General features: G+C 38.3%; 1 protein-coding gene across 4 annotated transcripts in view; it reads left to right on the top strand.

Moving 5' to 3' along the window:
- The window catches only part of col12a1a (collagen, type XII, alpha 1a), a 69,247-nt gene that overhangs the window by 32,354 nt on the left and 22,276 nt on the right, over positions 1–14,617 (top strand). For 3 of the 4 annotated variants that reach the window (XM_012862064.3, XM_012862069.3, XM_012862068.3), the window contains 15 exons: positions 1,652–1,781; positions 1,873–2,012; positions 2,123–2,255; positions 2,434–2,457; positions 4,029–4,168; positions 8,654–8,783; positions 8,867–9,006; positions 9,109–9,238; positions 11,049–11,194; positions 12,723–12,852; positions 13,090–13,232; positions 13,357–13,486; positions 13,960–14,079; positions 14,226–14,372; positions 14,478–14,594. In XM_012862064.3, coding sequence (XP_012717518.2) covers positions 1,652–1,781; positions 1,873–2,012; positions 2,123–2,255; positions 2,434–2,457; positions 4,029–4,168; positions 8,654–8,783; positions 8,867–9,006; positions 9,109–9,238; positions 11,049–11,194; positions 12,723–12,852; positions 13,090–13,232; positions 13,357–13,486; positions 13,960–14,079; positions 14,226–14,372; positions 14,478–14,594 — 1,900 coding nt within the window. The remainder of the gene's footprint in view (positions 1–1,651; positions 1,782–1,872; positions 2,013–2,122; positions 2,256–2,433; positions 2,458–4,028; positions 4,169–8,653; positions 8,784–8,866; positions 9,007–9,108; positions 9,239–11,048; positions 11,195–12,722; positions 12,853–13,089; positions 13,233–13,356; positions 13,487–13,959; positions 14,080–14,225; positions 14,373–14,477; positions 14,595–14,617) is intronic. The other variant, XM_012862067.3, reaches the window with a different exon arrangement.

Raw genomic sequence — 14,617 nt, 5'->3', positions numbered from 1 at the left:
TTCAGTGGTAGAAGTGCGCCTGTGAAAGTGTTCCTAAAGCTTGACGATATCTGTGATAGAAGCCAGTGACAGTGTTCCACTCACAAAAAAAAAAAAAAAAAAACGTCAGGACAAACTATGCCCTGGTGAAACCTACAATCTTCCTTTTATGGTCCTGAGAGATGATCCCAGTGCCAGTTCAGGCAAACACAGCAGCTATTACCGGGTATTAGTTCAGGTCCTGTTAGCACTATTCACTGAAGATGGTCTAAAAACATAGATTTTGATATACGTTTTCAACCTTGCTCAAAAAAAATATATAGTTCTTCATGTTTTGTGGCAAAACAGGTGCATCTCAAAAGATGGGAGTGTTATCAAGTTAGTTTTGATTCTACAATTCAGGTTAATTAAATTCAAAAACTGAAACTCTTTTATCACAAAGATCCTACTAATTATGCACACTGATGTTTGAGAGCAGTGTAAATGGTAAAGCTCCTGTATCTGCAACAGGGGTTGTAATAAACCTCCCGGAGGACGTAAGCTAACGCTATCTGTTTGAATATTAGCTTAGCAGACACAGACAGCCCAATGTTGGGGTTCTGTCGGTCTTAGCACCCCTGTTGAGATTGCTTCCCAGGTGCGCAGTTCTGCACCGCGCATTTCTCTGTTGTACTGCGGTGCGAATTGACACAAAACATTTTTTATTATTTGACGGCTCATTCTGCTACTAAACATTGAGTAATAAATACTACTAAATGGGTAGTTATAAAGTGTTGTAGGCTTATGTGACTAATAATAACACAGGTTATGGTGGAGACAGACTGAAGATAACAATTAGAGCAGTAAAAGAAGAAGTCCTTAGCAACCTGCCATGTTTGTGTTATTTATCATTTAAGAAAACATTCAGCAAATGTAACGGAATAAAACCTTTGAATCAAAATGCACACTTCCATAAACGATATTAACACGTGTACCGTAGTCTTGTTTACTGTTTTACGAAACAGAGAAGTGCCCCTTAAATTGTATATTGTTTCCAAACAAGGGCTGAATTTTCCACTACCTATTGGTTTTGCCCTAATTACAATTGTGATATTGTAATTGAGTTGTGATATTGTAATTAATCACATTTTCTGCTCTTATAACCCTGTGCCTTCAAATAAATTTGCCAAGGTAATGAAAATGGTATTTGTATTGAGTATTTTTCTTATTATTGGTATAAAGTTTGAATTGGAATTTTAGAAAAATGACAACCCTAACTGGGAGACATCCAGAAGTTGCTGGACGCCAGCCCTCAAGGACTGGAGTTTGACGACCCTAGTGTACATAATATAACATACATTATTTTTAATTAAATTTGGGTTTTCTTTTTTTTGAAGCCACCTTCATAAATAACAGAACTAAACCCTTGAAATTCCTCAATCTGTTTGGAATGAATCTATTAATATATAAATGGCAAATGGAATGGTCTTGTACAACACTTTATCACATCCTGAGGACCCCAAAGCGCTTTGCACTACGTCATTCACCCATTCACACACCCACACACACATTCACATGCTGGTAAGCTACGTATATGTTTAACTTTTTGATCCTGAAGCTTATGTACTTTTTGATATCTTCCTAATTTATTAAACTGTACACGTATTTGCCAATCCTGTTTGTTTTTCTGCAGCTTGAAGTGGGAGGAAGAGTGACTGAGAAACAACTGGAGAACCTGATTTCACAGACTGAGTACAGTTTAGCAGTCACTCCAATCTATGACGAGGGAGCTGGGCAGCCGATGTTGGGAACGGCAATCACCGGTACAAATGAACACAATTCTGTTAATGAGGACATTGTGTCAATAGCCCAGTTTTTCAGATGTAATAAAACTGTATCACTTTTTCCTTCAAGATGTGGTTCCAGCACCACAGAACCTGCAGTTCTCTGAAATTACCCAGACAAGTTTCAGGGCAACCTGGGAGCTTGAGGCCCCTGACGTGTCCTTGTACCGCATTTCTTGGTCTAAACAAGGAGAAAATGACTTCAAAAACGTAACAAATCCTTAAAATGACATTCATTTAATTTCATTTTTTTCTATGACTCTGGCTTGCATGAGTTTAATTGATCTCTTAATGCAGACTTTGATTATTTTTCTGACCAGGCCATTCTGAGCAACGAAGAGACAACCCATGTCATGGAGGACTTGGAGCCAGACACGCCGTATGATGTGCACGTCACTGCAATATACCCAGATGAGTCAGAGAGCGAGGATCTGATCGGCAATGAGAGGACATGTAAGACTTCCAAGGGTTGCGATGAAATATTATGTACAATTATTCAGTTATTACTCGACTAAATTTCTGTCGTGGACTTTGATCAAAGGTCAGAGACACATTGACATTTTTACGTTCCCATCCAGAAAATAAGCCTTTATGAAATAGCCAATGTGCCTTTCTATTTCTACTTCTGTAGTGTCCAAGGATGGTAGAGCGCCAAGTAAGTATGTTTATGGTGACGCAAAAGGATGCTTTTTCTTTGTGTCAAAAGCATGTTCCATCCAGTCAGTCGTTTTTCATTTGGCTACTTTCATTTCATTATCAAGACCAACCCATAACCAACACACTGCTCCAACTGCAGCTGCCTTAGCTCAGTTTTACTGTTTTTTTGTATGTCTTTGTGTTTGGCCAAACGTCCATGCTTCACTCCCATGAGCTGGTCGGGTTAAATGGCTGAAGATGGATTTCCACCATGCATGACTGGCAAAGTAAAGATTTTGACCATTGTTTTTGAAGGCCGTTTCATTACTCATCCTCTTCTCATCATTCATCTATTCATCCATCCATCCATCCATCCATCTCTCCATGTATTAATTGCATTATGAGTTCATCTGTCATGACCATCCTCATCATCATTCCATTGAATGAGATTCCATCGCTCCTTCAGAAAAGACAAATCCTTGCGGAGTGTCTTTTCCTCTTTAAAGTTGCAGTCCTTTTTAGTTACCAGCTACTTAGTCTCAGGCTTGTGTTACCCAGGTAAAGATCCTGAAGATTCCCTGTCCTGCCAATTGGCAGGACAGGGAAAATTCATTGACATCTTTACACCTAGAACTGAGACGTTTTAACATGACCTTTGAACACCATTGTGGACTGTGACTTTAAAATTTGTTTTAAGGCTGTTCATAGGGTTTTACTAAACGTGCATTTCATTGCATTACAACATCATTGAAAGGGTTCATTTATTTCAGTAATTCAGTTCAAAATGTTGAAGTCAGATTATTTGCACACAGATGAATATATTGCAAGAGTTTATTTCTGAAGGGTAAGCCGTTGCTAAAGAAGTGGTCTTTTCACCAAGTGCTGCTGTATGCAAATGGAAAGTTGAGTGGAATCAAATATTATGATAGGAAAAGGTTCACAAGAAATAGGGATAACTGTATCCTTCAAGAGATTGAGAAGGAAAGCCCACCTAATAGTTTAGGGGAGCCTCACAATGTATTAACTGCAGTCAGTGTTTGCAGAGCCACCACTCACAGATGTATCCAAGCCACTGCTGAACCAGAGACACTGACAAAAGCTTCTTACCTGGGCTAAGGAGAAAATTAAAATAATATTTTGCATCTAATTCAGAAACCAAGATCCCACTAATAAATCTGCGCTTCCTTAACATCTCAGGAGAGCTACAGGTTTATTGCCTCCTGATGCAGCAATTCATGTTAAGGGAGCCCTGACCAAGTTCTGAGTGCATTTACTGTAGGGTATAGCAATATATTTTTTTTAGGAAGCCAACATTACTGCATTGACAGCCTTTTTGTTTATCACCCCTGTAATTTTCTGATAAACATTTGTGTTTTTATTTCCTTTAAGCTATAATCATCAAAATGTACAGAAATAAACTCTTGAGATATGTTCCTTTGTGTATAATCAGACAATTTGTTTCACTTTTTGAAATTGATAATAAATAAGGGTAAGTCTTAAATGATATCATAATTAATCAAAACACTCATATGTGTAACTGATGCCGATGAAGGTGCAATCGTAATGATTGGGTGCCTATATGCGTTTCAGTGCCGAGAGACCCTCCCACCAACCTTGTTGTGTACAATGAAACCACCACCACTCTGAACGCCAGGTGGACTCCACCCAGCGGCCGTGTCCAGAACTACAAGATCACCTATGTCCCCAAGGCTGGAGGCAGGAGTCAGACTGTAAGTCCTGTCACTATCACTGATTCATAAAGAGAGTACCATGATCGGGAGCTCAAGAATAGTTGTTTCACTTATTTGAAATTTCAGTCAATGAAAATTATTTCTGCCTCCCAGGTATTGCTGAAAAGCAATACCTCTTTAAATCTACAAGGCTGCTTAACGTATATAGTCTGGTTAATTGAGGTTCAAATCTTTTTTTACACTTCATAAAACCTTCTGTCAATGCTGAAGCTCTTTTTCTGATCATGCATTTTTTGGCTGCTTTACCTAAAGCGCAAACGTTTTTTGGGGATTGCAGGTGCAGTTTTGATGTCAATTTACTGTCACATTTTTCACTGCTTTCCAAGGCAAGACTTCAAAACAGAGACAGAAAAATGCTAAACTTTGGTTGCACACATGCTCACACAGCAGTTTAATAACTGACTGCCCGGTGAATTAGATGTGAAGCAAATTAAGTATACTGCCAAAGGTTCCACCCAGCTTTCATAAAAAAAAATGTCTCTCACTCACTACTTGACTTCAGTTGAATGTGAGGATTTGCATACAGTCATGAAGTCTGTTTTAAGATTAGGTAAATACAATCCTACCATATTACACAGTATGACTTTTTAAGAGAATACAACTATGCCAGTAAAACAACAATAATTTCAGTTACAAATTCAGTAGGCTTTATAGCATAACTTGAACCTCCTGTCACACTTTATCTTGCAATCCAACTTGGCATATCTTAAAATGTATTTTTTTGCACACCACAATTTTTTATAGGTGTGCATTGGGATGACTGTGCAATTCAATGATACGTTACTCTTACTGTGTCACTTACTACACCACTTTATTGTATTATTTTGCTTACCAAACAATCTGGAGATGAAAGCTTAATGACATAGTCTATTAGTACTCCCAATGTGACAAATAATATTTTTTTTAACTGATCAGGTAATAGGTTAACATGTTTCAGCTGGAGCTGCTCTGACAATTCAGTTTAACATGTCCAACTTCATTATGGCAGACAGAGTGTCTGCATGGGGTCATCTCAAATTAAATAAAATTATTATTGGGTCACTGCTGTCATTTTCGGAGTAGCAACTGCATTGATTCTGTTGTAGTCACAAATATGTGTCTTAAAGTTGTGATGCTCATACTGAAAAAATAATTTGCCATTGCCTGAAAAAACAAAGCAATTGCCCTGGTGATCTGTGTTAGCCGGGGAACAAAATGTGAAGACTACCATGTCAAATACTTTGCGGTAAGATTATTTACTTCACACTGTGCTTTTTTCTCCACTACTGAAACACAAGGAAGATATACAGTAGCATTATATGAAAATCAGCAGTAATACCTTGTTGTAACTTCAGTTTCTTCTGGGTGACTAAGATATATCAATATTCAAAACCTGTCATATAGTTTTAATTTAACTGAGGTATAGGCTGTGATAAGGTAGATTAAGCATTTCAATGTCTTTAGCCAGTTTTGCAATCTTGTTGACTTCGGTTTATATTTTCTTGAAAAAATCCCAATGTTCAACAGTTATGGCCAAACATGCCCAATTGAAAGAAATCTGGGGCATTTCCAATAAAAATAAATTTACTGTAAAATATTTTCTTTTTATCTGCTCAGCAATAAATTAATTATGCAATATTGTATTGAAACAAAGTAGAAAAGATTAAACTATTGTAGATCCATAGAATGGTCTCAGATGTTTTCCTAAAGGAGAGAAAGGCCTATGGATGTCTTCTATTTTGTTGGTAAAGAAATAGTTTTTAATATATCCCCAACCACAAATAAAAAACTTGCTGTATTTTCCCAAGTCAAACCAATGGTTGTGCCCAAGATTGTTCTTGAGTAAATATTGGTGGATATTTGCATCCCTATTTAAGATTAACACGAAATAAAAAAAAAACAGCTAATAAAAGAAAAATAATCCAGTACCTAAAAATCTATATTAAAAAAGAAAGACAATTTATATTAAAACTCTCAGCTTTTAAAACTCACCAAAAGTGTCCATCTGCCTCTGTTCATTTTGCTGGAAGGCCAGTTTCTTTCCATTGTTGAAATGACCCCTGGGCCACACTATGAACACTGCTGCTTTAATGTATAAACAAAAAGAGCAATGTAATCGATGTCTGTCGGGCATTTTGAAAATCTTGAGTCTTTTGAAAAAAGACCACAAAGCAAGACTGGATATGGGTTTATAGTGGATGATATTTTTTTATTTATTGGAGCTCACGTTAACATTTGAAACCCTTTAATTCAAAGAAGGTTTCAGGACTTTCATAGTGACTCTTTGTCTTGTACATAAATAATGAAACACCCATCTAGTCAGTCAAGTTTATGTGTAATGTCAGATTTGCTATTGCTTTTATGTATTACGCAGCAAATTATTTTGATACTGCTGAACCATTAGTTTGCTGTTTTTTTCCCAACCAACTGCATTGATAGCATCATTAATTATCATCCCACAGAAGGCAGATAGAAGCAATGTGTCCTCTTTAGTACTAAACATAATTTGATTAAACTGGTAATGTAGATTATATAACATTAAAAACGCTGATAAACATTTGAAAGCTGCTGCACTGGCCTCAGTCAATTCCACTTGATCACTGTCTGGATTTTAAGATTTGAAGCAATTCCAAATAGTTTTGAAAAGTTCAGTCTGCTGCAAAAAAATGTTTTTCAGGAAATGAATTACGCAAATTCAGGAAAACTGACCGATCCAAAATAATAAAACTTGTGACCATCTGTTTTCATTCGTTGTTGATAAACGATTAAGCGATCCAGTTAAAGGGCTATGGAAGCTCTCCAACTGATGTCATGGATGACAAAAAAAAATGTATGCAAGCGAGGATGTTAACGACCATATTTTCACATGCCTTTAGACGTGACTTTTAATTTCCAATTGCAAAAAAGCAGTATAATAAACGCACATCTAGTCCTGACAAACATGTGTTTCATGCATCAGAGCAGAGATTGACCTTGGCAGGATCACTGTGTACCATTCGTGTTCGCAAAAACAGAAAACGTTCCCCTTTTGAGATGTTGACAACCTTGTAGTTCTCAGGTGAAATCCATCCATCAGCAAGTTAAATTCAGGGATCCAAAGGGGATTTTTGGTCATATTGAAATCAGATGAATTATTAAATTCCCAAAACACCAGATTTTCACATATTTTTAAAGTAGCAGAAAGTGCATTTCTTTTTGTTTATTTGTGATGGGCCTGGACCAAAGTTCCAAGCAGTTTATGCACATGCTAATTAATGAACCTTTAAACTAGTGGTGGTCATTCAGTTTACCCATGAGCTACATAACTGTGTGCAATTATTTTTGAGAGCCATAAATATTAGCTGGACTGAATTTTTCATGTTTCACATGCAGCAATACTTGCAATATACAATTATGGGTGGGTACACAGTTATGCACACTGAAGTGCTGTGTTTTATTTTCTTTGCTTCACAATTGAAACAATAATACATCTTACAAATTGTAGGAAAGTGGGCTACCAAACATGAAAATGCCAATGGGGGTGAATACTTTTACAAAGGACTCTAGGTTGTTGAAATATCAAAACAACTGCAAGTCATTTAAACATGTTTTAATTCCCAAATATGAGTATAGTCTTATTAAAAAAATTGTTTAACAATGGCCGCTTTGAAGTAGATATACTGTTGTGCCAAATGCCTGTCTATCCAGGCTTCAGTTCTGCCTTGATAGACTGCTTTACTAATAATAATAAAAAATCTCCAGTCAGTTCTATACTTCACACTTTTTTGAGTTTTAGAATATAATAAAATTATATATAACTACTTTTTTAATCTGCTGCTAGTAAAAGGGGAACACTGCATCTGACAACTAAATGTGACATACCATACTGACAAGTGATTTTTTTTATTGAGAATAATTAGCTCTTCCATCCATTATCTATGACTGCTTATCAGTGCAGGGCAGCATTAATATTATGTTAATTTAAATAACAATAACAATGCACATATACTGCATTCCAAGTCTTTCGCAATATTATTTACATTCACACTGCAATGATAACATATTGTGCAAATAATTCTGAGAGCCAACAAAGTTGCACAAATATGGCAGTTAATGTGCTTATCCTAATAAAGAAATGAGAGTGGTCACCTTAAATATAAATGCCAGTTTTTACACAAGAATTGTCCTTTTCAAGTAAAATATCCAGAACTATCCATTTTACTAAGATATTTTTGAACCTTTTCTAATGTTCTGTTATGTATCCTAATATATCCAGTCTATGTTCATAACATCGCTGATAGCTGCAGAAGTGATGTGTTTAGCATAGTGATCTTTGGATAAATACCACTTTTTCAAGTGCCCAGAGGTGGGTTAGAGAACACGTGAACACTAGAGAACACACCAGAGAGGTCAGGGCAGACGTTGTGGAGAACAAAATGCTTGTGAACAACGCTTCAAGCTTGTAACATCTCATGACTTATTTCTCGGCTACTCTCTTCCAACTAGACCCAGGTTGGAGGCAAAAAGACGAATGTCCTACTTCCAAAGCTGACTCCTGACACCGAGTACTCAATTAGCGTGGTTGCAGTTTTTGCCAATGGAGTCAGCAGGGAGCTGAAAGGGCCTGGAAAGACCAGTAAGTTTTTTGTTTTTTATGAGCCAATAGCTAACAAGGAATTTTTTACTGTTCTAAACATTTTATTTGTTATTGAACGACAGAGCCTTTGGGTGGTGTTAGAAACTTGAGAGTAACCGACCCCACTACCAGCACACTTGACGTCCAATGGGAGCCTGCTGAGGGAAATGTGCGTCAGTATGTTATCTACTATGTCCCCGCAGCTGGAGGAGCTGAAAAGACTGTAAGAAGGCATAAAATACAACCACATGTTCTTATTAAGCATATGTAGCCCTTTCTACCACTGCCCAAAGCTTAACATGCTATGTGCTGTGCTTCTGTGTAGGCCCAAGTATCAGGAAACACCTTCAACACTGTTCTGAAACGTCTGGATGCTGATACAGTCTACACTGTATCTGTGGTTCCAGTTTATGCCGCAGGAGAGGGACTTCGCTTGTCTGAGAACGGCAAAACATGTAAGTATTACATGCAGATAGAGCATCAATTACATTGGTGCAAATGTATAAAATAGAAATGGTAATACCTTTAAAGACAGAGTTTGGGGTTTCGGAAAAGCTTGCATAATGCCTGTGGGATTGTATTCCTGAATCAGGAATCCATTCATGTCTGTCCAGAGCGAACTCACTGGCCTCGGTTTCTGGCCCGCTCGTCCCATATGTCCGGATTCTCCGAGAAGGCAGCCAGCTTTAACTGCTTTCATCACCCAAATCTAGCCTAGCCAAGCCAGTCCAGTCACATTTAATTACTGTCTTGGGACTTGGCTAAAGACCCATGACATTTATTTTACATGTTATGTAGAACATATGGAATAGCAAAAGAAAGAAATAACAGAGTTTTGCTCGGTTAGAACTTTGACTAAGTCCAGAGATGCTCCAATTTCACTCCCTGGTTAGTTTAACCACCGAGTTATGTTGGGAATGAGTAAGCATTTTGTGGGGTGATTGCATAGGAAAGCATTCCTCTGGCCTGGCAGTGTTATAAAGGGGTCTCCTCTTTCTTTAGCTTAATAATAATAATTTATAGGCTGGAAGAAAGGGTAGTGGTCAGGATAATGGAATAACCTAAGAATGGGGGAAGGATGTGTTGAGCGTGTGGCGGAAGAACTAACAAGGGAGAAATGAAAAGATGGTATTATGCATTTTCTGTTGCTTAGTTTGCTTGATTTCAGGTTATGCTCCGGGCAAGTGACCTTTACCTCTTTTTCCTCTCCTATAGCAGTGGCCCATTTGACCCAATACTGTCAAATGTATTTTATAATACTAATTCATAAAAAGGTTATATAGCTAATCAAGTTGCTCTGAATGACTTTACCGAACTTTAGATCTAGTCAAAGTCAACTTAAAATTCATCCAGGTGGCATCTCAATATTTCAAAAACATGATGAGTACATGGCCTTACAATTGTTATGCTACAAAAACTTAATTGTATTTCTTGTTATTGATTTAGTTATCTGATTCAGAAATCGGTAAAGCTTTAAAAGTAAAATCACAAGTAAGCGTAATGTTTTAAAATATCGGTTGTCACGGTATCGTACTCTGAATGTGAACCTGTCTTACATTCAAAGGAAGGATTACCTGCTTGAAATGGTTATTTGTTGTGAGACAGGTGTTATTTCTAAGGTGACGGACTGTTGATATCCTTGTAAGTATAAGTCGTCTCTCTGATGTCTAAAGGAGGTGGTTTCGAAAAAATTAAAGTGATTTTCATTTCTATAACTTTTGTCCATTTACCTAATTTTTTGTGTGGCAAAATTCTTTATCAGGCTTGATGTTGGTATCCACTTAGGGCACATTGTGTGCAATGATTCAAATGAGCTGAGTAAAACGTTAACAGAAGATCATTGTCTGAGTTCTGCCTACTGTGTTCTCCCCTGGATTTATGTGGTTATTACAGCGTGTTACTGCAGAGACACATAAAACATCTGCTTTGAATTTGGGCTGCAATTTTCATAAACCTGTAGGGCACTGTCAGGAAGTGTCCCATTGATAGGGGCGTTGTTATATAATGTCTTAAACATGCCTCTGTTGGTTGCTTGGGAGAATAGTTCCTGTTTTATTGAAATTACTGCATTTTTCCCTGTGTAGCCATAAAACTAACGTGGACTGTGTTATTTAAATAATAGGATAAAAAGGTTACATCAAAGGCCGAGAGGCTTAATTTGTTCATTTGGGAAAACACAAACAGTTCGTACCCTCTTACGTGTCTCATTTTTATCCCTGTCTCTTTCTCAAACCACCTTGTTTCCATCCAACGTTTATGGTTCAGTGGAGGAGCGGTCACCAGTCAGGAACATTCAGGTTTTCAACCCTACAACCAACACACTGAATGTTCGCTGGGAGGCAGCCACAGGGCCCGTCCAACAGTACAGGGTGGTCTATGCACCTCTTACTGGTGTCAGGCCCTCTGAGTCGGTGAGTTTCCATCATCCACTCAGCAAACATATGTCATCTTTCCTGTTTTGCATTCTACCCATATTGTAGGTTGTCCATGCAATGCTTTAGGGCACAACTGTTATTTAAGGGGCTTGGGCAAAAGGGTGGCCTCATCTAGTGTATTTTGGACAGAAATGTGCAGTACTCCATGTGTTGCATGGTGCTCTTAAGTTAAGTTGGTTTGCCTATCAAATGAATGTGAGAATTTACAACACTGTGTGCAATTACTGCCAGCTGAATTCTCTGTGTCTAGCTACCAAAGCCTTAAAGTAAAATCTGTTCATTAAACCCGGCGTTCTTTAATTGCAGCTCCTGCTGTCTATATAAAATGTGCCATACGTAATCAGAGAGCCCACATTTTCACGTGAAAACGATGTATAAACATCTTAACTTCCAACCCCATGCATTAGTTTTCAATTAAAGGTTTTCACCATTCCCCCAGTCTTTACGTTTTCAATTTAATCATACAATAGTGGACTAATATTCGAATGAATACTGTGCGCTTTTCACATTAGGACATTCCTGAGACATTAAGACCTTTTAGATGGCCTCCACCACTGCTTTGCGTCAGTGTTGATGTGGTCTTTTAGTAGCCCACACCATCAAGTTAAACACCAGCTGGGGATTTATAGCACGGATTATCGGCTTTACTGGCATAATGCAGTGCATTCCTGTTACGCTTATGCTTCCAGACTCCACACCAGAGTATATAGCAGAAAACTACAAGTGGTACAATCCAAATTAAAGATAAATGAAGCAAATTACCACTGCCGAGATAGAGAAGCAGTTGGTCCACCGGGTGGGTAGGGTTTTCTTCAACATATACAAGCCCCACAGATACTTTTTCTCCTGCCTATTCGTCTGAAGCCCTTCACAAAATGTTAGTCCTCTCACCTCTGTGACTCCCTCTGAGAGGTTATCACCAGGGCAGAGCCCTCAAGGAGCTCTGACCTTACTCTGTCTGGGTAATTAACCCAAATACAGACTGAAGAAAGGACAGCCTTTGTGCAGTTGGCAGTAACTGTCAAAATGGGACAAAAAAAAAAAAAAAAGTACAACCTGCGAAGCGTCTCCTATTATACCACCATTTCTGTGATCATCAAAGAAATATTCAGAAATATTTTACTTTCTTACCAAACACACACAACAGGGCCAGTGACTTCCTGATTTCTGATTTGGACAAAAGTTGGGCACATTTACCACACTGAGGGGGAAAGAAACTTCTTTTTTCTACCAAACAGTTTATTTTTTTTCCTCTTTTTTGTTCTCCTTTCAGCAAACAGTATCTTTCCATATAATTTGTATTCCATGAACAGCCTTTTGAGAATGTGAGCCCATTTGCTATGCTTGTAATGTATGTTATTATACTTAAACGAAGGTGAATTTAACCCTGAATACACACCAGCTCTCAAAGAGACACACCATTTGGAGCAGATCCTCCTCTCTGTGTTGTGAGTCAAACGAAACAAAACACACAAATGAAATTTTGTTTGTTTTCTCTGATCAGATTCTGGTACCAGGCACCACCACCACAGCTCTGCTGACACAGCTGATCCCCGATACTGACTATAATGTTGGAGTTGTTCCCTTGTACAGCGACGGAGAGGGACAAGCTGTTAGTGATGCTGGAAAGACACGTGAGTCCCTGAGATCAGCTGTTAAAGGACGACGTTTGAGTGACACGACAAGTGTATTCGGTTCACTCTTTTTTTATATTTTGCTGCCAAAGAGCTAGGTTCTATGGAAGTCAAAGTCCTCTGGGCAGTAGCTAAAAGACATTAACTAAACCTTTTGGATTATTGATTAGCGCTACTTTTATGGTTTAAAATGTTAACAGCGGGAGTCAAACTCATTTTTTTTTCACAAATCCACAGTTCCCCCGGGTGGCCCAAGAAACATGCGCGTATATGATCCATCCACTACCACTCTTTCTGTTAGCTGGGAACACGCTCAAGGCCCTGTCACGGAATATCACATCACCTACGCCCAGACTACAGGGGACCCTATTGAGGAAAAAGTGAGCATCTTACCTATGAACTTTCTTAACTTTGTTCTTTTTGGAGGGAAAATCTTACTTCTACCCTAAATGAGGAGAAAGATAGTTGTGTTAAAATAATGTGATATTGTCTTTTGTGCTGCAGGTTAGAGTTCCGGGCAACATAAACAATGTGGTGCTGCAGAACTTGGATCCAGACACGCCGTACAATATAAAAGTGACTGCCGTCTACGCCAACGGACCAGGGGGAGAGCTTGAAGGAGATGGGCGCACATGTAAAACTCCTTTTGTTTCTCATTCGCCTCACAAAAGTTCAAGTTATTATCGCCCACAGCACATAATGAAAAAAAGAATGATTTGTGTGCTATTATACATTATATTGTATCAAAACTGCGCTTCTCAACCTTTCATGAGCGTCAAAAATACCAAACATTTTTTGCGGGAGGATTATTGACTGCCTCTGCTCCACTGAAAGAGATTTAATACTTGTAGTTCTGCTTATTCTATTGGCCAATTTCTCTTCTCAAACAACCGAGACATTATTATTACATATAATTCACTGCATGAGGCCGGTCAATATTATTAGTATAATTTACCATAACATGTTGTAATACGTTCCTCATAACTCAAATGTCATAATGACTATAGTAAAGTAATTGCATTGCTGATATATCATACGTCTATATACTTTGGAATCCAGAGCTTCTGCCTCTTGGTAAACTGTGCTGCCCCATCTTGTTTCCTGCAGTGGGAATGCTGGGCCCCAGAAACCTCCGTGTTTCAGATGAGTGGTACACACGCTTCAGGGTGTCATGGGACCCCGCTCCAGCCAGGGTTAATGGATACAAGCTCATCTACCAGCCCGAGGGTACGTATGAACCCTCATATAGCATTTGTGGCGTTGCATTCTAGAGAAAATATGCACTTTACGGATACATTTGTTTAAAGTTTTGAAGCTCAGTAGTGCCTTGAGGCTTCATTTTTTTTTTTTTTTTTGATGATTTCTCATTTTAGGCACTGATGAGTCCGTGGAATTATTGGTTGGCGACGTGACCTCCTACCAACTACACAACCTAAATCCTGGAACCACATATGATGTGAAGGTGCTGGCACAGTACAACACAGGCACCAGTCAACCTCTGGTTGGTCAAGGAACCACATGTAGGTTGAAAAATCCAGCTATGAGTAACAGGATTCCACATGTTTTATATTGGATAATTGTTGGACTAAGGAAAGTTATATAACAATACTTTTGATTCCTTTTAGTGTATCTGAATGTGACTGACTTGTCTACCTACAACGTTGGATACGAGTCGTTCTGCCTCCGCTGGGCCCCGCACAGAGCAGCTACATCCTACAGACTGAAAATCAACCCATTTGATAGTAAGACTTGTCATAATTTTTTA

This window comes from Fundulus heteroclitus, chromosome 19 (genome assembly GCF_011125445.2).
Source record: "Fundulus heteroclitus isolate FHET01 chromosome 19, MU-UCD_Fhet_4.1, whole genome shotgun sequence".
NCBI classification, from domain to species: domain Eukaryota; kingdom Metazoa; phylum Chordata; class Actinopteri; order Cyprinodontiformes; family Fundulidae; genus Fundulus; species Fundulus heteroclitus.
Note: the sequence above shows the minus strand (reverse complement) of the source record. Positions and strands in the feature narration are given on the sequence as shown.